This window comes from Pseudophryne corroboree, chromosome 9 (assembly GCF_028390025.1).
Source record: "Pseudophryne corroboree isolate aPseCor3 chromosome 9, aPseCor3.hap2, whole genome shotgun sequence".
In the NCBI taxonomy this organism is placed as follows: Eukaryota; Metazoa; Chordata; class Amphibia; order Anura; family Myobatrachidae; genus Pseudophryne; species Pseudophryne corroboree.
The window spans coordinates 292827458-292849500 of NC_086452.1; the positions used below are offsets into that span (position 1 = coordinate 292827458).

General features: G+C 41.4%; 1 protein-coding gene across 1 annotated transcript in view; it reads right to left on the reverse strand.

Annotated features, from left to right (window-relative positions):
- EP300 (E1A binding protein p300) overlaps positions 1 to 22043 on the reverse strand; it is a 415411-nt gene that overhangs the window by 73109 nt on the left and 320259 nt on the right. Inside the window, exons 16-20 of the mRNA XM_063941527.1 lie at positions 20797 to 21036; positions 18757 to 18845; positions 7601 to 7681; positions 6883 to 6939; positions 6349 to 6426 (exon numbers count right to left, since the gene is read on the reverse strand). Of these exons, the coding sequence (XP_063797597.1) occupies positions 6349 to 6426; positions 6883 to 6939; positions 7601 to 7681; positions 18757 to 18845; positions 20797 to 21036 (545 nt within the window). The remainder of the gene's footprint in view (positions 1 to 6348; positions 6427 to 6882; positions 6940 to 7600; positions 7682 to 18756; positions 18846 to 20796; positions 21037 to 22043) is intronic.

The window sequence follows — 22043 nt, forward strand, 5'->3', positions numbered from 1 at the left end:
AAAACTGATAGTACTGATATCGGACAGAAATCTGAGGAGGCACTGGTGACCCTCCCAAATTGAAACGTGTGAATCCTTTAGGTCTTGAATCCTTTATGTCTTGAAGAGTTTTTGTCAAGGTCAGTTTTATTCTGTCTACAGGAAGACCTGTTATCTTAAATGGTCTTTAGCAGTACTAGAATTTAGAACCAGGCCTACAATACCTCTCACTCAAGTGAATGCTGTGGAACTGAACCATCAGTCACTGAAGAGATGACAGACACCCACACACCCAGGTAGGCAAAGTGCCCACCATACTGTTTTTCAGAAGATTTTGTGGATCATTCTTTGACCAGAACAACTTGATTCCATTTCGGTCATCAACAAGAATGCGAGAACTAAGCCGTTGATCCTCATAAGGAAGAAATGACGAAAATCTAGGTGGTTTTGACTTTGGGAAAAGAACTCCTGGACTGACTGATTTTTACCTGGTTCAAAACCAAAGAGGATATTACCAGCAAACAGAATGGAGAGCGAGCATAGTCTACCAGGCTCATACAGCACAGGCTGACATGCAGAAACACCACCCAAATCTATAGCCACAGCAAGTCAATAAAACTGTCCTTGGCTTGCCACAATGAAACACACTGTTCGTACCATGTCAGAATTGCTTTATTAAGCCAGGCCATAGGCAAATGGGTCTAAGGGAGGCTTAGAAGACCTTGACACACTTTCTTTTCAAACTATCATTTAATGAAGCTGCATTTAAAACCAGTATAGTTGTTGTATGGGATAACCTTGCTACCAGCAGCGGTTACAACTTTCCTCTATACTCTTCTGGGAAGGGATACAATTATTACTGCCTGTGTGAAACCTTGAATCTTTGATCAGGTTTTGTCCATGCCTTGCACAATAAAAAAAGGTAGTCAGAAATTAAACATACTTGGGCCTTTATTCTGAAGACTTCAGAAGTCAAATGTCCAGCCAACCAGCTCTTGTCTGTCATTTTCCAAACACAGCCTGTAACATGGCAGATAGGAAGCCGATTGCCTGGTCATTTATCACTCTTTATACGTCTCCACTTTATCTCTTGGTTAATGCTTGATAAATTTGGGCCCTAGTCTTAGAGGAATCCTCTTCACTACAGGAAGATACCACTAAGTCACAATCATCTGCATCTAAACTTTTTTCTGGGCCCAGGGCAGTTCTTCAACAGAGATAAGGAGAAACCTAATTTAAGGACCCCACACCTGTGCAGGTTCTTTACCAAAACCATTAAAAAGGGAAACAGATGTTATTTTTCTCTATCAATACAGTAGGGCGATTAACAATCTAAGACATGGTTTGGCTAAATCTCTTGCTCAAGAAGGTTAGTAAGTCATTGAGGGACATTTAGATTATGTAAAAAAATAAAAAAAATAAAAAAATTGGTCGCCTCACTAAAAGAGGTTTTAATACTGGGTCCAATGACCATACAAAAAAAAAAAAAAAAAGATTATTAAAAAAAAAACACGCTTTGTAACTTCCCTCAAAATAGGTGGAAAGGAGTCATTGCCACTGTGGCTTCAATGCCCTCTCGACACAAAGAAAAGCCCGCCAAGGAAGAAATGTCATTTTCTACACAAGCTCCACTGCCTTTTATCGGTTCCAATGCTTATTAAGTGAAAAGGGGGAAAAAAACCACTGGCACTAAGTGACAAAAAATAAGATTTTACACTTACCGGTAAATCTATTTCTCGTAGTCCGTAGAGGATGCTGGGACTCCGTAAGGACCATGGGGAATAGACGGGCTCCGCAGGAGACATGGGCACTTTAAGAAAGACTTTAGACTCTGGGTGTGCACTGGCTCCTCCCTCTATGCCCTTCCTCCAGACCTCAGTTAGAGAAACTGGCCCAGAGGAGATGGACAGTACGAGGAAAGGATTTTTGTTAATCCAAGGGCAAGATTCATACCAGCCACACCAATCACACCGTATAACCGGTGATAAACTACCCAGTTAACAGTATGAACAAACAACATAGTCTCGGTCCAAACCGATGAACTATAATATAACCCTTATGTAAGCAATAACTATATACAAGTCTTGCAGAAGAAGTCCGCATTTGGGACGGGCGCCCAGCATCCTCTACGGACTACGAGAAATAGATTTACCGGTAAGTGTAAAATCTTATTTTCTCTAACGTCCTAGAGTAGGGGTGGGCAAAATACGGTCGCGGGCCGGATGCGGCCCGCAAACCGATCCTGCCTGGCCCACTGCCTTCCACCAGCGAGTAATGAAAAGCGGCCCGACTGGCTGAGCTGCTTGTCATTGCTCTGCACTGCAGTACCTCCTAGCTGTCGGCGGCGCCTCTCTCCCATGCTGCGTTGTAGCAGCCTCCTCCTCCTCCCGTCCACAGTGACAACGGCTGTGTTCAGCCGAAAAGGGGGCAGAGCTATGTGCCGATGGGGGGGCGGGGCTACACGGGACTTCAGGGGGCGGAGCTACACGGGACAAGAGGCAAACTGCTACAGATCCATCCTTCCTGTCACTGCCAGCCAGATCAGTAAGTAAATGGGAAAAGTGAAAGAAAGTGTGTGTGTGTGTGTGAGAGAGTGTGTGTGTAATAGTGTGTGTATATTTGTGTGTGCGGGCAGTGGCGTCAGACTTTTTTTAGGTTGCGGGGAGAGAACTTTAGCTCTCACTGTTCCATCCACTCCTGTGTTCTGTCACCATGTCACCCCTGTGTTCTGTCACTGTCCCCCACCCCCGTGTTCTGTCACTGTGTCACCCCGCCCCCTGTGTTCTGTCACTATCACCCCCCCGTGTTCTGTCACTGTGTCACCCCGCCCCCTGTGTTCTGTCACTATCACCCCCCCGTGTTCTGTCACTGTGTCACCCCCCCCTGTGTTCTGTCGCTGTGTCACCCCCCCCCCCCGTGTTCTGTCACTGCGTCACCCCCCCCGTGTTCTGTCACTGCGTCACCCCCACCGTGTTCTGTCACTGTCAACCCCACCATGTTCTGTCACCGTGTCGCCCAGAGGCATCACCGGGTGTGGTGAAACCCGGAGCGCACTCTGTACTATTACACCCCCCCCCCCCCCCCCCGCACGGGCCGCGTGGCGCCTGAAAAGTGGGTGTGACCTAATTTAGAAGGGGCGTGGCCTGGTGGGTCTTTTCTCTTTCGCTCCGGGGGCATGTCCAGCTTCCCCAAAGATGCTGGCTGACCCCGGAGACTGGACTGTGTGTGCCGGCTCTTATCTGTGACAGGAGCCGAGTGCTGCAGGAGATTATCTCACTGCAGCACTCAGCTCCTGTCACAGCAGAAGAGCTGGCACTTTGGTGTCACCCCGTCCAAGGGGGACACCTGAGTCCCGGTCGCACCCCCCTTCTGACACCACTGGTGTCACCCCCCATGTTCTGTCACTGTGTCACCCCCACCGTGTTCTGTCACTGTGTCACCCCCCCGTGTTCTGTCACTGTGTCACCTCCACCATGTTCTGTCACTGTGTCACACCCCCTGTGTTCTATCACTGTGTCATACCTTTCCTCAGGGGCTATAAGACACTGGATAATTTGCTTGCTGCGCAATAATTATCCTAAATAAAATGTTAATGTGTAAAAGGGGGCTCTACCTGCTGTAATGTGTAAAAGGGGACTCTACCTGCCGTAATGTCTGTAAAAGGGGCTCTACCTGGTGTAATGTGTGTAAGTGGCGCAATTTGAATAATGGAGACTATTGTGCAGCCTTATATGAATCTGTATTATTTTTTGCCCACACCCCTTCCACATGAAGCAACGTCCCTATATTTTTGGCAAGTGGGGGGGAGCTGCTATTTTGTTTGTGGCCCTCGGATACTGACAGGAAATGTGAAGTGGCCCCTCAGCTGAAATAATTGCCCACCCCTGTCCTAGAGGATGCTGGGACTCCGTAAGGACCATGGGGATTATACCAAAGCTCCCAAACGGGCGGGAGAGTGCGGATGATTCTGCAGCACCGATTGAGCAAACAGGAGGTCCTCCTCAGCCAGGGTATCAAACTTATAGAACTTTGCAAAAGTGTTTGACCCCGACCAAGTAGCAGCTCGGCACAGCTGTAGTGCCGAGACCCCTCGGGCAGCCGCCCAAGACGAGCCCACCTTCCTAGTGGAATGGGCCTTAACCGATTTCGGTAACGGCAATCCTGCCGTAGAATGCGCCTGCTGAATCGTGTTACAGATCCATGGAGCAATAGTCTGCTTTGAAGCAGGTCCGCCAACCTTGTTGGCTGCATACAGGACAAACAGTGCTTCTGTTTTTCTGATCCTAGCCGTTCTGGCCACGTACATTTTCAAAGCCCTGACCACATCAAGGGACTCGGAATCCTCCAAGTCACGTGTAGCCACAGGCACGACAATAGGTTGGTTCATATGAAAGGATGAGACCACCTTAGGTAGGAATTGTGGACGGGTCCGCAACTCCGCTCTATCCATATGGAAAACCAGATAGGGGCTTTTATGTGATTAAGCCGCCAATTCCGAAACTCGCCTAGCCGAAGCCAAGGCTAACAACATCACCACCTTCCAAGCGAGATATTTCAACTCCACTGTTCTAAGTGGTTCAAACCAATGTGACTTAAGGAAACATAACACCACGTTAAGGTCCCAAGGCGCCACCAGAGGTACAAAAGGAGGCTGAATATGCAGTACACCCTTCACAAAAGTCTGTACTTCAGATAACGAGGTCAATTCCTTTTGAAAGAAAATGGATAAGGCCGAAATTTGAACTTTAATGGAGCCTAATTTTAGGCCCAAATTCACTCCAGTTTGTAGGAAGTGAAGAAAACGGCCTAAATGGAATTCTTCCGTAGGAGCATTCCTGGCCTCACACCAAGAAATATATTTTCGCCATATTCGGTGATAATGTTTAGACGTCACGTCCTTCCTAACCTTTATTAGCTTAGGAATGACCTCATCCGGAATACCTTTTTCCGCTAGGATCCGGCGTTCAACCGCCATGCAGTCAACCGCAGCAAGTCTTGGAACAGACAGGGACCTTGTTGTAACAGGTCCTGCCTTTTCTTCCGGCTCTGTGAGGAGAACGGCAGCTCGGCTCTGGGATGAACGCCCAGGACGAACCCGTGTTCCACTCCCTCTGGAGCTAATGGTGTCCAGTAGCCGAGAAGCAGAGCCTATCATTTAAGTAGGTCTGCTCCTCTCTCAGTCCCTCGATGCAGGGAGTCTGTTGCCAGCTGCTCCCTGAAAATAAGAAAAAAACCTAACAAAATGCTTTCTTAGCAGGAAACTCAGGAGAGCTCCCTGCAGTGCACCCATCTTCCTCTGGGCACAGTATAAAACTGAGGTCTGGAGAAGGGGCATAGAGGGAGGAGCCAGTGCACACCCAGAGTCTAAAGTCTTTCTTAAAGTGCCCATGTCTCCTGCGGAGCCCGTCTATTCCCCATGGTCCTTACGGAGTCCCAGCATCCTCTAGGACGTTAGAGAAATTAACATATTACGGTCAACTAAGACTCTTGAGGCCTAGCATCGTGGAAGACAACTTTGCAAAAACACCTCTGACTCCACTGCAGGGGAGAGGAGTCTGTACAAAAGGGGCTGTTGCACTGGTCGTGAAACCTAGATGGAACAGTAGTGACCAGTACACCTCTCATGTTAAAGGATGGGCAAAGTAGAATTAAGAGGTGAAATATAATCTGCCTGAGTGTCTCACAGCAGTCAGATCAGCCCTAACAATGAGTGAAAGTAATGAAGAAGCAAACACAATAAAAGAGTAACAACGAACAATGTCAACGCGGAATCACAGTAAAATTCTGTATTTTAAAAAAATATTATGACTTTCAGACAATCAGATTTTCTTACCCACTTAACTAATATTTTTTTCCAAAAACCACTGAAATAGTGGTTAGTATTGAATTAGGATAAGAAAATCTATTTAAAACATTCAACATGATTTTATAAAAAAATAAAATATGTAAATTTGACAATTGATGCCTCATATCGGACCATCAAGGCATTACATTTTCTCAACAACTGCTACTCTCTGCATCCTCCAGGTTTACCCAGACAAGGTAAAGGCTGCTTCTTTTACATTTCCTAAGTGGCTGCTAATCTCTGCAACTGTGGGGTAGAGGGTGCCGCCAGTTGGCCCCATCTGCACAGCAGGCACTGAGAGAGGGAACAAGTAAGCAAAGGGGATGTTTCTGACTGGTCGTACCAGCCCAGCTTGGTGAAGCTGCATCTTATTTGACCACATCAAGATATTAGTTAAAGTGCACTGCATTCAGCTCTATACCCCATGATTACCATTTATCAGCTCTACTAAACTCCATCACTAACCTTCAAACCAGGTAACGAGCACATAAAAGAATTGAACATGAAAGGGAAAAACTACTCACCCTGTTGGCCAGATGGTTTCATTGTGCAGTACACAAATTTGGTGCATTTTCCGACCACAGTCCAAGCACTCCACATACCTAAAATAATACTCAAGTTATACCCTGGCTTCACAAGACATCTTCTCAATTATTTTGTTGGTTTCTCATACCAGTACATAGCCCTTAATTTGTTAACATAAATCTAATATTAGTCAACAAAAAGCTAACTGCAGCAAGATAGTGACTATGGGAGGTAGCCTATTAGCTGCAAAAAAAAAAAAAAAAAAAAGTAACAAAACAAAATGTGTGGTTTTTGCCATTTTCTTTAATTTTTTTCCCACTGAATTTTTTGGGGGTACCCCATTTTTTTTAGTTCATACAATGTTTGTTTTTCTCGTAAAAGCAGATACTGTAGGAGCCACAAAAAAGCTGCGTACCTACGTTATCAGGGGAAGAGTCTTATTTCTGATTTGGTTTTGCCTGCCTCATAAATTACAATAACATTTTGCTAATTCACCTACAATTAAAAATCGACTATGCAAAGAAATTACGTACTGTTCTGGATCCAGAGTGTCATTTTTCCGTTTAGAAAACTGGTCTTTGCTTATTGTCCTGAAATAAACCAAAAACCACATCAGTTAAATTAAATTTAGGAGCACAAAATACTAAACACAGATTAAGAGAATTGCAAACTTCCCAATGTGATATAAAATGCTTGACTTGTTGAAACTTTGCAAACTTAACTCTTATTTGCATAAGCATAAATAACCTAATATGGGGAGGGGACAAAAAAGGTTCTAAACTACTTTTAAACAAAGCTAAAAAAAATTATGACTAGGCTGCAACTGAGGTGACCTTTCACAGAATGCACTAGACAGTACAGACTGACAGTCACTATATGTTCAAACCCAACATACTTAATACACTGCTGTATTAATACCTTCTAGAAGATTTATTGCTAATGCAAACCATGAATGTTGCAAAAGTTACTCAAGTGTGACAATTATAATTATGACATACTGGTCAAAAACACACCTTCCATAACCACAAACTGCATTTTTTGCAAAGCTTTATACCCCATGGTTTTTGTTTCTAGTGAAGTAAGTAGGTTTTATCAGTTAGTATATGATTTTTGGGTTTACCAATTATTAACTTTTACGTCTAGATGTCACAAATTCAGCACTAAGTTAACCTAATGAGTCTGCTAACAAATTAGTTTGTGCATGCAACTATAGACATTTACAAACATATTAAAAAGTTAAATATTACTTACGTCTGTGGTTGGGTGGGATCGTCACCTAAAGACACACTCTCTCCTTGGATCTCGTTGAAGCACTTTTCGCAGAAGTGGTACCTATCAGCAAGAAGGCCATATTTGGGTGAACTGTGTGTTCACGCAACCACAGCCGAACCACGCGAGACGGGAAGCCATCAGTCAGAAGACGTTGTGGGAGAGACAGGGTGTGCGCAGGATGCCAAATCACAAACCCGGGTAATTTTGATTTTTTTTTTTATATATAGATATTTTTTTTTTAAATTTATGATTTTTTTTGTTTTGGATTTATTGCAATCAAAGTCACCGCAGGTACAAGCAAGGGGAGGGAAGGGTAAGAAATGAACATAGAACAGAGAAAAAAAAGCAGGGTTGGGGTGGGCATAACAAACAGAAGCAAGACAAGACGGACAGACACAAAGCAGAAAGCCAATGCAAAGCACAGATTAGCAAAGGATTCTCTTGAAATGGGATTACAAGCAGCAAAATCATTACAGCAAATCAAAGGGAAGATTAAACAAAAACTAATAAAAACAACAAGGTTCAGAGACAGGGGTAAAGTTTGTCATCCTGCTCCGCTTACAGAGATAAGCTCCTTCTGTTAATGAAATGTGTATGGCTATAGATGAATTTAAATAGTACTGTACATCAATGGTCTCTATTGTAACACATACAAATGGGGTTAGTTTCTGAATAAACGTCCATGCTCCTGTGGGTGTCTCTAAACCCCATTGTGAGATTGTCACCTTTGGCTGCAGGGGATACGGCAACAAAAATGAAATCACAATGAGCCCAAAAAAATAAAGCATGCTTGATGGTAAAGCTTGCATATGGCTTAAATATAAGACCATTTGGTTGCTCACAATGATATAACATGGACATTTGTAAAACACAAAAATGAGCACGCACTCTCCGAGATGACATACTATGATGGAGGGTAAAACATGCTCAAGACAGAAATATCTATATCTATATCTCTATATCTCTCTCTCTCTATCTCTCTCTCTCTCTATATATATATATATATATATATATATATATACACACATAGAGATAGATAGATATCTATCTATCTATCTATCTATCTATCTATCTATCTCTATCTCCTAATAAAGATCCCCAAGGAGCACTTAGAAAAGCTTGTGTTAAACAGTCCCTGGATGACAGCGGAGCAGAAAAACAAACAGAACACATGGGATAGGTCATTTTATGATGCTAGCAATGTTGCACTGCCAAAGCAATGTCTCTTGAAAGGACACAAAACTGTGAAAAGCCACAAATTCAATCTGGCCTCATACATCCATCCAAACATACACAATAAATAAGATATAACGGTAGATCATAAATTTTACTAAAAGCAGATTTCTTCACAATGAGCTGTAGCAGCACTCCTAACGCAGAAATAGTGACCAATAATAATTAAATATACTATAACATAAAAGTTACTCTAACACATACATCAGATTTACGCACACATTATCTGCCAAGAATAACCTCAGACATAAAAAAAAAAAAAAAAAAGTTAAAAAGATAGACCATACTTGCACTATGGATTGTCCCAGCATATGTGGTATCCTTAACAAGTGGTGTGATCTCACTTCACTGATTCGTCCAACAGTGTTGTCCAATATTTTATGCAATAATATAAAAACAATAGTATAATACCAACAAGATGTTTAACTCCCCACGTGTGTCTGGATAGTACAGAGAAGTGGATGAGTCCCCTCCAGGTATCGGAGCTGCCACTGTTTGGCGATCAGCCAAGCGTGCCAAGTTACAGTTTGCCTAAAGCTGGATACACACCGAGCGTTATGTTATCCAACTCGGTGGATCATACAGACATATTGCTCACATAAGCGCACATCGGGCAGTATGTATGCCAGGTATGAGGATTCTCGCTGTCGTTAGCGACATACTCAGGTTTGCTGTGCTGCACATCAAACCTCACGACATTGCTAGCAACAACATGTATGCTATTGACAGACCATGAACATCCTCCCTACATGATCACTCAACATATACCCAGGTACCGATGTGTCGGCCCATGTACCCAGCTTTATTGTTAAACACTCTTCTTGAAATAGATGATCCAGTGTGTTGAAAAGCTTTGAAGAAGTATTATCTTTGGGGTACAGTACCAGGTATTCTGGTACTGTACCCCACTACTTATTGGGATACCCGAATTCCTTCTACCTATTTGAGTGGATTATATGACAATGTCACCTATGTGGTACAAATACATTCTCCAATATTAATAAAAACTGTGGTTTGCATTTTAAATATTGCACCTTCAAGTTTTGGTTTTATTTTGGTCAGAACATAACAAGTAGATAACATCGGATTATACTCACCGATGATTCTTTGAGAGACTCCATGGCAGCCATACATTGGGAATATGACCTGTTCCCCCCAAAATAGACAGGAAGTTTTTTTTTTTTAGGGACCTTTTCCCCCTGGCTATATATTCCAGCTCCTCCCTCTTGCATATGTCTTTTTGAGGGTCTCGTTACAACGGTATGAAAAAAAATTTCAACACTCAAGGGAGGGATTCTACTAGCTGCCATGGAGTCTGTCAAAGAAAAAGAATTATCAGTGAGTAAAATCTGATGTTTTCCTCTTCGTTCCTCCATGGCAGCCATACATTGGGACATACCAAAGCTTTACATATATTGGGGGGGGGGAGTGCGCAATGATAATCAAACACATAATTACTGCATAATGAATATTTTATTTAAGTGCTTCTTGCAGTATTTTATCTTCTAAATGAGAATCTGCCACATTCAAAACATAATGATTCGTGAATGTGTGAACTGATGACCATGCTGCTGCTTTGCAGATATCTTTAATTGATGCATCAGCCTTCTTCGACCAAGATGTTGCCACTGCTCGTGGTGAGAGCGTCTTAAGAATCTGTTTTTTTACCAGACCCTCTTTTCCATAAACAAAAAAAACAAACAATCTCTATTATCCATTCTATTATGGCTTCGTAGGAGCCAATCCTTTCCCGACACCAGTTGGTATTACAATTATATGTTTTGTCTTCGTGAATTCCTTTACTCTGGACAAATATCTGGAAATTGTCCTTACCAGATCTAAAATGTGTAACTGTTCCTCTGTATTATTTTTTGAGTCAGGACACAAAATGCTGGTCATGTAATATCCTGATTAAGGTGGAACATGGATACTACTTTTTGGTACAAACTCCGGATTTGTTTTCAATATTACTCTGTCCACGTCTTATATTTATGTGCAGCTTTTCTGTCCATAAGGCTTGTATTTCACGCACTCTTTTAGCAGATGTAATTGCTATTAAAAAGACCACTTTCCACATTAGGTGTTTCAGACTGGACTCCTCCAATGGGTCAAATGGGGCAGCAATTAAAGCCTTTAAGTTTAAATTAGGATCCCAAGGGACCATAGTTGACCTAATCTGTGGCCTTAAGCTTTTGATTGCTTGACAAAATCTTCGTATCAGATTTTCTGCTAACTTCACATCCAGAAAACACTTAGAGCTGATATTTGTACCTTAAGAATGGCAACTGCCAGACCTTTATTGAATCCTTCATGCAGGAACTGTAACACTTGCAATAAAAAATAATGAAATGCCCTAACGGCACGGGTGGTTAATGAAGTAGAAATGTACTAAACACCTTTTTGGCAGCGATTTATTTATTAACTACAGGTGTGTGGAACCCAGGACGGAAGTATAAAAAGGTCTTCTGGGCAATGAGTACTACCTATTGAAAAAGTCACAGGAAGTGACGAAACGCGCTTAGGACTCCCAACGCTGCCGGAGAGGACTGGGGAATTTGCTCCTGAACCGACTGAACATCTAAGAGCTCTGGAAATTGGCGCTCTGTGAAGGAATTATTGCCGCCACCACTCGCAGCAAGCACGCTGTCAGCCGCACCATCCGAGGACGCTCAGTAAGGACTTTCACACCTCACTCTGAAACAGGTTCCGTGGCACCGGGATAGAGAGACCAGCGGCATCCGTCGCAGCATACATATATGCGGTAATGACCAAACAGCATGCCAGAGGATTTCTTGCGAGGGACACCGTTTAGAAACTAATTTAGCGGACAAAATACAGAGGTAACGGTCATATATGTTTTTACACTGGACCCCAGTCTCCAGCTGGCTTAACACTGTTATGCTTAACTAGGTTACAATCAACCATATTCTCTTCTCTGAATAGCAACATTAGTAACCACATTTATCTTTCACTAGGACTAAAGAGATATTCACCATTTGAACTGCAACATTAGTAACTAATTTTATCTTTCACTGCTAACAAAGATACATCCAGCAGTGTTGTCAGGTACCTTATACTGCCTGATGTCAAAATTGATACGTACAGCACTGTTTTGAATCTAATGTTATATATGTGTTTTGACGCATTTATTTTTCATTAATTGAATAAACTATTAATTTTATCAAACCACTGGCATACACTGTGATACGTATTTTTATCTGGTTCATAAGCGCATCCTTATTTGTATACTGTAACACATGGCCAGTATCTGCTCCCAAAAGCCTTCATTTCATCTCCAATAAATGAAACAGAGATCTTCCAAACCTTATGAAACATCACGGATGTTTTCTTTTCTTGCTTGTAATGTGATTTTAATTACTTGTTCCGAAAGTCCTTTTCTTCTCAATTTTCCCCGCACAATCTCCAGGCTATTAAATTGAGAAATTCTGGATTCTGGTTATTGGACCCTGAACCAGCATATTTGATTGCACGGGTAGCATCCAAGGTTGCCTGACTGACATTTTTAATGCCATCGAAAGCCATGCCCTTCATGGCGAATATGGCAAAATTGCTATTACCTCTGCTTGCTCCTCCCTGATCTGTTTCAGTACCTGATAAATCATAGGGAGATGTGGAAAGACATAACAAGAGACTGAACTCCCATCTTTGTATTAATGCATTTACTCCTTTTGTTCCTGGTACCAGGTGCCTGGAAAAGAACTGTGGTATCTTCTTGTTCACATTCATTGCCATTAGATCTATTTCTGGACAACCAAACTTGTTAATAGGTTGGAATATCTCTGCTTTTAACTTCCATTCTCCTGGTAGTACTTTTTCTCTGCTCAAGAAATCTGCTACCACGTTCTTTTTTCCTGCAACATGAAGTTCTGATATGGAAAGGAGATTCTTCTCTCCCTAATACTGACTTCTGGTGCTGCCTTGTCGATTTATGTATGCGACTACAGTCATGTCTGAGAATATTCTCAAATGAGTTCTTCTGAATTGATCCGTGAAATGACACATTGCTTTCTACACTGCTCTTAACGCCATCATTTTTGAAGAAACATTTTTTCGCATGGGTTCTACCAACCTTGAACCACTTGTTGTAGCATGTGTGCTCCCCAACCTTTTATACTTGCATCTATTGTCAGTATTACATACTGTGGCTGTGACAAACTTGTTGCTCTTTCTTGTAACTCTATACTTCACCATTTGATTGATAACGGTCTGTTCTAACTTTACATAATGAACACATTTTATTAAGTTCCATTGCAAGTTTCTGATGTGCAATCTTGCCCATGGCACTACATTTATTGTTGATGACATCATGCCTATTAGCCTTATGGTGCCCATACACTTGTGCGATGCCCCACGAAGCAACATTGCGGGGCATTTCACGGGCAGTTCAGGTGTGATGAAATCGCACCTGAACTGCTAAAGTGATTACCATGCGATCAAGCGTTAGATCGCATGGTAATCACGTGATGGGCACGTCACTGCTGAGTGGGAGCGGCCTCCGTCCGCTCCCAGCGGGTGCCCATCGCACATCACAGTGCGATATATAGCATGTGTTTTTAAAAACACATGAGATCGCACTGCAATTCGATAAATATTAAGTGCAGCACATACTATCTTGAGATGAGAGATTCGACCGGCATGCCCGCGCATCGCTTCGAAACGTACCTAAAATGTGCATACAATCCTTCAATTTCTCTCACAGATGCGGTCGAAATCGAAGGTTAGTGCCAATTATCTCACAAGTGTATGGGCACCATTACTCTGGTTCGAAGATGGATTTTTCTGCTCTGCTGCACTTCCTTGGTCAGATCTTGTATCCTTACACATTTTTCTTCTGAAAGTTTGATTTCGTAACTCCAGGTATATGTACCCCTAGGAATCAAATCTTTTGAGTGGGTTTTAGATAACTCTTTTCCAGTTTATAACCCAGCCATTTGTCTGGAGAAATTGTATCGTTTGATGCATACTTTTATTCACCCTTTCTTCTGTTCTTCCTGATATCAGTATATCGTCGAAGTATGACCATTTTAGGACACCTCATTTTCTTAAGTGAGCCACCATTACTATCAGTACTTTTGTAAACATTCTTGGTGACGTGGGCAGACCAAATGGAAGCCATATGAACTGGTAATGCTTTCCTGCCACAGGAAACCTCAAGTACTTCTGACACCACTTCTACAGGGAGATAAAAATAAGCATCTTTCAGGTCTATTGAGCTCATAAAATGTCCTGGACTTACTGGTGCTAAGAAAGACTTTAGCGTTTCCATGTGAAAATTCAGTGTTTAAATATTTCTGTTTAAGTCTCTCAGGTCTAGTATAGTCCTGAAATCTCCTGAAGGCTTTTTTTGTTTTACTAGGAAGAGACGCGAATAGAAACCTGTTTTTCCTTCAGTCACTGGTACTTGCTGGTATTGCTTGTAGTTCTATTAGATATTTTATACTGTTTTTTTCATTGCCAATCTTTCCATCTTTGTATCTGGTACTCTTGATTGCCCAAACTTGTTCTTTTTTGGTTCTTTCTTGAACCGTATTTGATATTCTCTGGTTATCACTTTTAACACCCATTTGTCCTGCACGCACTGTAAAATTTGCAAACTGTAGCAACTATCCTCCTACTGGTGTTATTGGAAGAGGCCACTTGCAGTCACTGTTTGCTGTTGAATCGTCAAAAATGTTGTCGAAATATCTGCTTGGTCATTCCTGATGAATATCTTCTCCTATACTGATGTCCAGGCCTGTAACTACTGGCTTCTCTAAATTGCCGTCTTCATGAAGAGAACGGATATCTGTTCCTTCTGTCTTGTGGTAATAGATAAGATTTACCTCCTGACATCTTATGAATCATGGAATCTAAATTACTGCCAAACAAAAAACCTCCTTCATACGGTAGTGTTGCCAACCTGTTCTTGGACTTTGCATCAGCCATCCATGACAGTAGCCACAGGGCTCTTCTTGCTACCACTCATGCAGCCATAGATCTGGCTTAGAATGTCACTACATCCAACGATGCCTCAGAGATATTCTATAGCTTTCTATACAATCTCCAGATTTTTTTTTTTTTAAACAAATACTGTATAGAAATTCTCACCAACATCAGTATGTAATCTTGAAGACCATACTAAATATGCGGGAAACAGAAGCTGCAGCTACTGTATACCAGATTTTAAAAATTACAGCAGTAAAGGATATGCAGCTTTTAAAACACGTTTTCCATCCTTTTATCCATGGTGTCTTTAAATGCGGCACCATCCTCAAGTGGAATTGTTGTTTTAGTCATATCTGCAGGTGCAAATCCACTTTAGGCACCACCGCACACCACTTTTATACATCCTCATACTTAATAGAGTACATATGGTCTCTACGGTATATATTACTCTTGGTTTTTATCCAGAATCGTGAACAGGAAAAGTTCTACACTTCTATCTTCAAACAAGAAATCATTTACATCTCTCTGCTGCAAATCTTTATAATTCATTGTTTAGTATATGTTTTTCAACATGCTTCCTGCTAGATCGATATTAAAAGATCTAACATGTTCTCTAATTTCTCCTGATTCTTCGCTTGAGACATCATTAAACTCTTCCATAGAAATATATTCTGGTGATGCATCCTCATATTCAAGGCTTGCTTCTGACCTAGACATTATACCTTTCTGAAGGTGTTAAAAACTCCTCCTTGTATACGACAGACTTTCGCATCCAGTCCATTAAAAGGTCCATACACACTGGGCGTTTTTGCCCAGCGTGTATGAACAGCGATGATCGCTGACATTGCTGGGCTGAAAAGCGCTCAGTGCATACACACTGAGTGCTTTTCCCCGCTGCCCAGCGATGTCAGCGGGGGTGAGCGGCTTTCCATAGCAGGATGCTATAGAAAGCCGCTCACCCCGCCATTCATCTTCTGGTAATACCAGTAGATGAACGGCGGCTGCCAGCGATGAAGCGGGAACGCGCATCAGCGCTCACCGCTCGCTTTTCCAGACACACTGGGTGGCTCTGAGCTGAAAGCAGCTCAACACACCAAAAGTGAGCTGCTTTCAGCTCAAAATCGCCCAGTGTGTATGGGCCTTAACTCTTGCAATTGATTAGAATGCTGCTCAGGTGTGGGCTCTTTCTGCACACATTCTTCCCTAAACAGTATCCTGTGTTCCTGAGAATGCTTTATAACAGGTGGCAAATATACACTTTAAATGCTTCTTCTTAGCAATCTTTTTTCTTGCTCCCATGTCAGTTACAGGCACACTAGAAACAGAAAAACTACCATTACTTTACCTATTCTGTTAGATATATATGCACCCTTGTATAAAGGTCTTACCTCAACTAGGCACTTTTTGGCTGTTCGGATGAAGGATATGCATTATCTATTTTGCTGCACAGATAGCCAAACCTCCTTTAGTAGAGAGATTCCTCTTAGCGGTGCACAGTGCCATTTTATAGCCCGCTAACCTTTAAACCAGTCGGGCGCATGTGCAGTGTATGCAGTGCGGTATTAATGCAGATGTGTCACCTAGTTTTCTCTCCGGTGCCTGCGCAGCCCGGACTTCTAGACGCCGGAGCCATTTTGGAACCCGCTCCCAGCGCCTCCTGCAGCCGGTTACCTTGGGACTTAGCCCGGAACAATGCATGGGTATCCCAGCTCTTTATGGCCTCCAGCTGCCACTGCTGAAACTCCAGGGAGCAACCCCGTCTCAGGCTGCAGCTCAGATAGGCGCACCAGGCAACATTAGAGGTAGACCCTGTAGTTTAAAACAAACTTCCCTGCTCTGTACTTTACTTCCTGGAGACAGGAGAAAAAGATATATGCAAGAGGGAGGAGCCGGAATACATAGCTTCCGGCTCCTTCCCTGATGTATCCATGCTGAGCCATGGATACACCTAAAACTTGGGACTGTTGGGGTGCCTTGAGGACCGCGTTTGAGAACCTCTGCTTTACGGGCAAACTTTCACTGTGCTTAAGTACCCACACATGTAAGCATTTATACACAGTGTGACTTATTCATCACAGCTGGGGTGTTATACAATGGACGGTGGCAGCTCTGATACCTGGAGGGGACTCATCAACTTTTCTATACTTTCCAGACACGTGTGAGGAAGCAAACATTTTATCAGTATTACACTACTGTTTTTATTTATTAAAAAACACTCTTGGAAGCATCAGAAAAGTGTCAACCTTTTAAGGATACCACATATGCTGGGACAATCCACAGAACACATATGGTCCATCTCTTGCTGACTTTTATATATGCTTTGTTCGATGGGAATTCACCAGTAGTGGTCTGTGCTGCTTTGTAGCGCATTAGTTTTAATTGTTATTTACAATAACCTCAGATGTTTGCACAAAATCCAAGTACTTGTAATAATACTTATGTTTAAGATTGACTTTAGATTGTTATTAGCCGGTTACATTTTGTAAGCGTATTTAAACTCAAAATAAATCTAAAGTTAATAGCACTAAACTCTCAGTATGGGATATGCTGTAAAGCTTACATCTTCCCTAATTTTTCAAAAGCACAAAAACGTGCCTTACCAATATTCAAATGCCTTAATATATGAAAGCTGAGTATTTCCAAATAGAACACGTGTTTCAGAAACTTCTTTTAATATATATATATATATATATATATATATATATATACATACATACATATACATATATATATATACACACACACACACACACACACACACACACAGGTTGAGTATCCCAAATCCAAATATTCCGAAATACGGAATATTCCGAAATACGGACTTTTTTGAGTGAGACTGAGATAGTGAAACCTTTGTTTTTTGATGGCTCAGTGTACACAAACTTTGTTTAATACTCAGTTATTAAAAATATTGTATTAAATGACCTTCAGGCTGTGTGCATAAGGTGTATATGAAACAAATGAATTGTGTGACTGTACACACACTTTGTTTAATGCAAAAAGTTATTAAAAATATTGGCTAAAATTACCTTCAGGCTGGGTGTATAAGGTGTATATGTAACATAAATGCATTCTGTGCTTAGATTTAGGTCCCATCACCATAATATCTCATTATGGTATGCAATTATTCCAAAATACGGAAAAATCCGATATCCAAAATTCCTCTGGTCCCAAGCATTTTGGATAAGGGATACTCAACCTGTATTATATATATATATATATATATATATATATATATATATATATATATATATATATATATATATATATTGAACAAAGATATATAGCTCTCCATCTATCTATATGTAAGAAGAAAAAGAAATACAAATGAGCAGCATTTACTTCGCAAAAGGATAGAGCTCATGTACGATTACAAACTGAAAAACAATCACTTATGACCAACAATTTACTTAGAAGTCCTAACTGCAGCCAAATCCAATCCAATCAAATATAATTGTAGTAGTTCACCTAGGATAAATTGACCTTAACAATGCAGGCACTGAGTGGAATAAAGCAGGTAATTCATAGCAGTCAAACTCTCAGTTGTAAGCACAGATATTGAAGAAGTAGCTTTTCACAGAGCTCATCAACATTTCAGCTGGAAATTAATTCTAAACAAAATGCCTGCCCACATGAAACACAGTAATGTTTTGTGAATTCAGAGGTAGACAAACTGATATGTTAAGTACCTTTCTTTAGTGTATGACTAGATAGAGCATAGAAGCCAAGACATCTATTGATTACAGGCAGGGTACAAACAGAAGCAGAAATAGGGTGACGAGAAACGGCACTTTCATAAAAGATTTTTAAACATACAGTATGATACTTCAAAGTTCACATTTGCCACATCCCAAAAAAAACAATGAAACCTTCCATGGCTTTCATATTACTACATGTAAAGCATTGTAAACATATTTTGTTGGGGAAAACTGAAGTGTTTCTCTGTAAGTACTTACCTGTTTTGATAACTGTAGTATGTAGCATCACGCGGAATAGTGCATAACTGTTTACCATAACAGCACAGTGTTTGTGGAGAAAACTCAAGCTGGGAGAAAAAAAAAAACAAAGAGAGGGGAAATCTTGCATAAGATGAAAAAAGCAAAAAGTTGTGTATTTAAAAATACAGTCTGTGGAAACCCTTCCACAATATGCATTCAGTAGTAAGTAGGAACACCCTAGAACAGTGAATATTTGTTTGAATGAATTCAACAAGGGAACTGGAAATTTTCTTTGGAGATTCTGGTTGCTGCAGTTGTGTGGGCTTTGCATATATGCTGCCAATCTCCTGTTGCACCATATTCAAAATGTGCTCTATTGGATTGTTATCTGTACACGTAAGTAACCAAAAGCACATTGTGCACCTCATAAGGACATGTGCTTAGAGATATGGTAGTTTATTCTGCTGTAAGTAGCCACTGAAAGATCATTAGACTGTGGTCATAATGGAGACACATACAAGGCAATTTAATTGGGCGCGAGGTATAGCAAGGTAAAATACCTTGCTCCAAATTTTGTATTACCGCGGGTATGCGTGCTCCCAATACCTGCAGTATCCAATTTTTATTTGACTTTTTTTTCCAAAGTGGTTGCAGGGTATTCAGCCAAGTAAACTGCAGCGTGTGGAAAAAATTAAGAGGTACTTACCTCTCCGGTGGTCTCCTCTCCATCTTTGCACTAGGGAGGGCTGCTTGGAGATGTAGTTCTTCCAGCTGCTGCCTCGGGGGAAGGGGGGGGGGGGGGGGGGAACCACAAACATACCTCACATACTTATCGCCGCTGCAAGAGACCGGATCCAAACGCTGGAGAAAACACCACTTCAGAAGGTAATCAATTACTAATTAAACTAACTGGAAACTTCCAATTGCTTAATTAGACCTTGGAGGGGAGAGGGGAAGGGGGTGGGGAGAGGGGAAGGGGAGTGGGTGGGGGTGGGTGGAGGGGGGGGTTTGGGGACGACACTTGCACAGGGGTACCAAAGCAAGTCCTGGGGACTACTAAAAATAAAGATTTTAGGGAAATAATCAGACTTACTCTGGGGGTGCGAGAAAACAGATGCAGTGATTTCTATAGAAATCATTGCATCTCATTTTCAGTCCACTAACTGAATCTTAAAACACTGCGGCAAAAACGATGCAGAGCAGGATTTATTTTTTAAATGAACCACCTTCGATCAAATGCCCCCCTAACATGGTCAGCAAAAATACTTACGTAGGATTAGGCATTTACACAATGCATCATTCGTATTAAGGAGCCAATGTGTTGCAAGAAAACATTAAAATTTTTTACACAAGGCAGGATGAATTAATGTATTACTGTTCATGCTACATTCTGCCCCTACCATCTCCATGTTACAGCAGAAATCAAGAATCAGACCAGGCAATGTTTTTCCACTTTTCAACTGTCCAGTATTTGTGAGCCTGTGCCCACTGTAGCCTCAATTCCAAGTTTTTAGCTGACCGTAGTGGCACCCAGTGTGGTATTCCGCTGATGTAACGCATCCGCTTCAAGGTTCAAAGTGCTGTACATTTAGAGATTCTCTCGTGGTTGTATCTTAATGCATAGGTATGTGTGTTAATGTAGTCTACTTGCCAGCTTGAGCAAGTCTGTCCATTCACCCCTGACCTTTTACTAACAAGGCATTATCATCCAAATAACTGCATCTCACTGGATGATTTTATTGTGTAATATTCTTTAAACTCTACAGACTGTTGAGCAAACAAATGAATGGGAAATCAGCAGTTTGATATACTCAAACAAAATTGCATGGCACCAGCAACCAATGTCACTTACAGCACATTTCTTCAGGTGTCTGGTCTGAACAAGTGAGCCTCTTGACCAAGTCCAAATGCACTGAGCTACAGTCACATAATTGGCTGATAAGGTATTTGCATTAATGAGCAAGTGCAGAAGTGTGCCTAATTAAGTGGTCACCACATGTAGTTCCCTATTGCAAAACCAATACAAATAAAAATGTTTAATTCATTAGCTGTACTCACCTTTCTGCCACAACAGTATCCCAAAGTTTGCATGACTGGATCAATTTCCTGTTCAAACACCTCAGCCAGCTTTGAGCAGTATTTGTAAACACGAGATGTCTTTCGATTATACAGCCAGGCATTGTTGAACATGAGCCAGATGTCTTCCACATACTGCCATGGCTCCTGGTACTGCCCAGTGTCCAACTTGCGTTTAATGGTTGATAGGTCCATAGGTGTCTTGACTATCTCAAAGTAATCCTGCAGGACAGAGGCATTTTTCTGAATCATAAGAGGTTATAATGCATTACTGATCTGAGAGGATGCAAAGCGAAGAAAATAGCAAAGCAAAGTCTATATCTTTACACACGCACACACCTACACAATTCTCAACAGGTTTTATTTTATTTTTTAACTTTGCAACAAAATCTTTCACCAAGACTATAGTGAGGGAAATATATAACTCACAATTGGGAATATACACTACTAACAGTAAGGCAGGGTATTTCATAAAGGGAAAGAAATTATTATTTTTTCTCTAGCCATTTAATCGCCACCTCCCCTCAAAAGTACAGAGCTACATCTCCTTGTTCATGTGGAAGACCAATATTACATTTGGAAAGGACACACATGTTGGCCTAAAGTGGGAAAATCTAAAAGAAATGATGAAATGGACATCAACTGCGACACAGCAATTAGCTAGAAAAGAACCCCTTACGAGAGCTACGTCCAAGGAATCTGAAATACAAATTTAGGCTAAGATCCTGCTGTTGAAGCAGGTACCAGACAGAAGGTAGCTCCTCTTTAAGGGCCCAGCAGCACTGACACCTGTACAGAGTTCCAAAAACAAAATTTCCAAGGAGAAAAGCAAAGTAGCTGAATATTCCATGAGGAAAATAGTCACCAATAAATATTTGAATCTCTCACTATGATAGGGATGCAATTATATAAATTACTTGAGAAGAATCTGAGCCTCAAGACCCAAGATGTTAAAGTTAGGCCAAGGTGGTATAAATTGTGACATAAGTTCAGAGAGAAGAGCTGGGAGAAGTGGAAGCTTCAAAAATTCTGGTACTGACAGTCAAACTTTCTAGCCGTTTGATCTTTGGTGGCTGTGCAAGTTCTAAATTGTCTTAAGCTGTTCATACAACTAAAGATTTATTGTTCGATCAGGCTGGTTGGAACTAAAATTTGGTAATAGATGGGAGCAAATTCCAATTGACCATTTGCTCCCAAACACTGAAAAACACACAAAAATTGTCAAATTG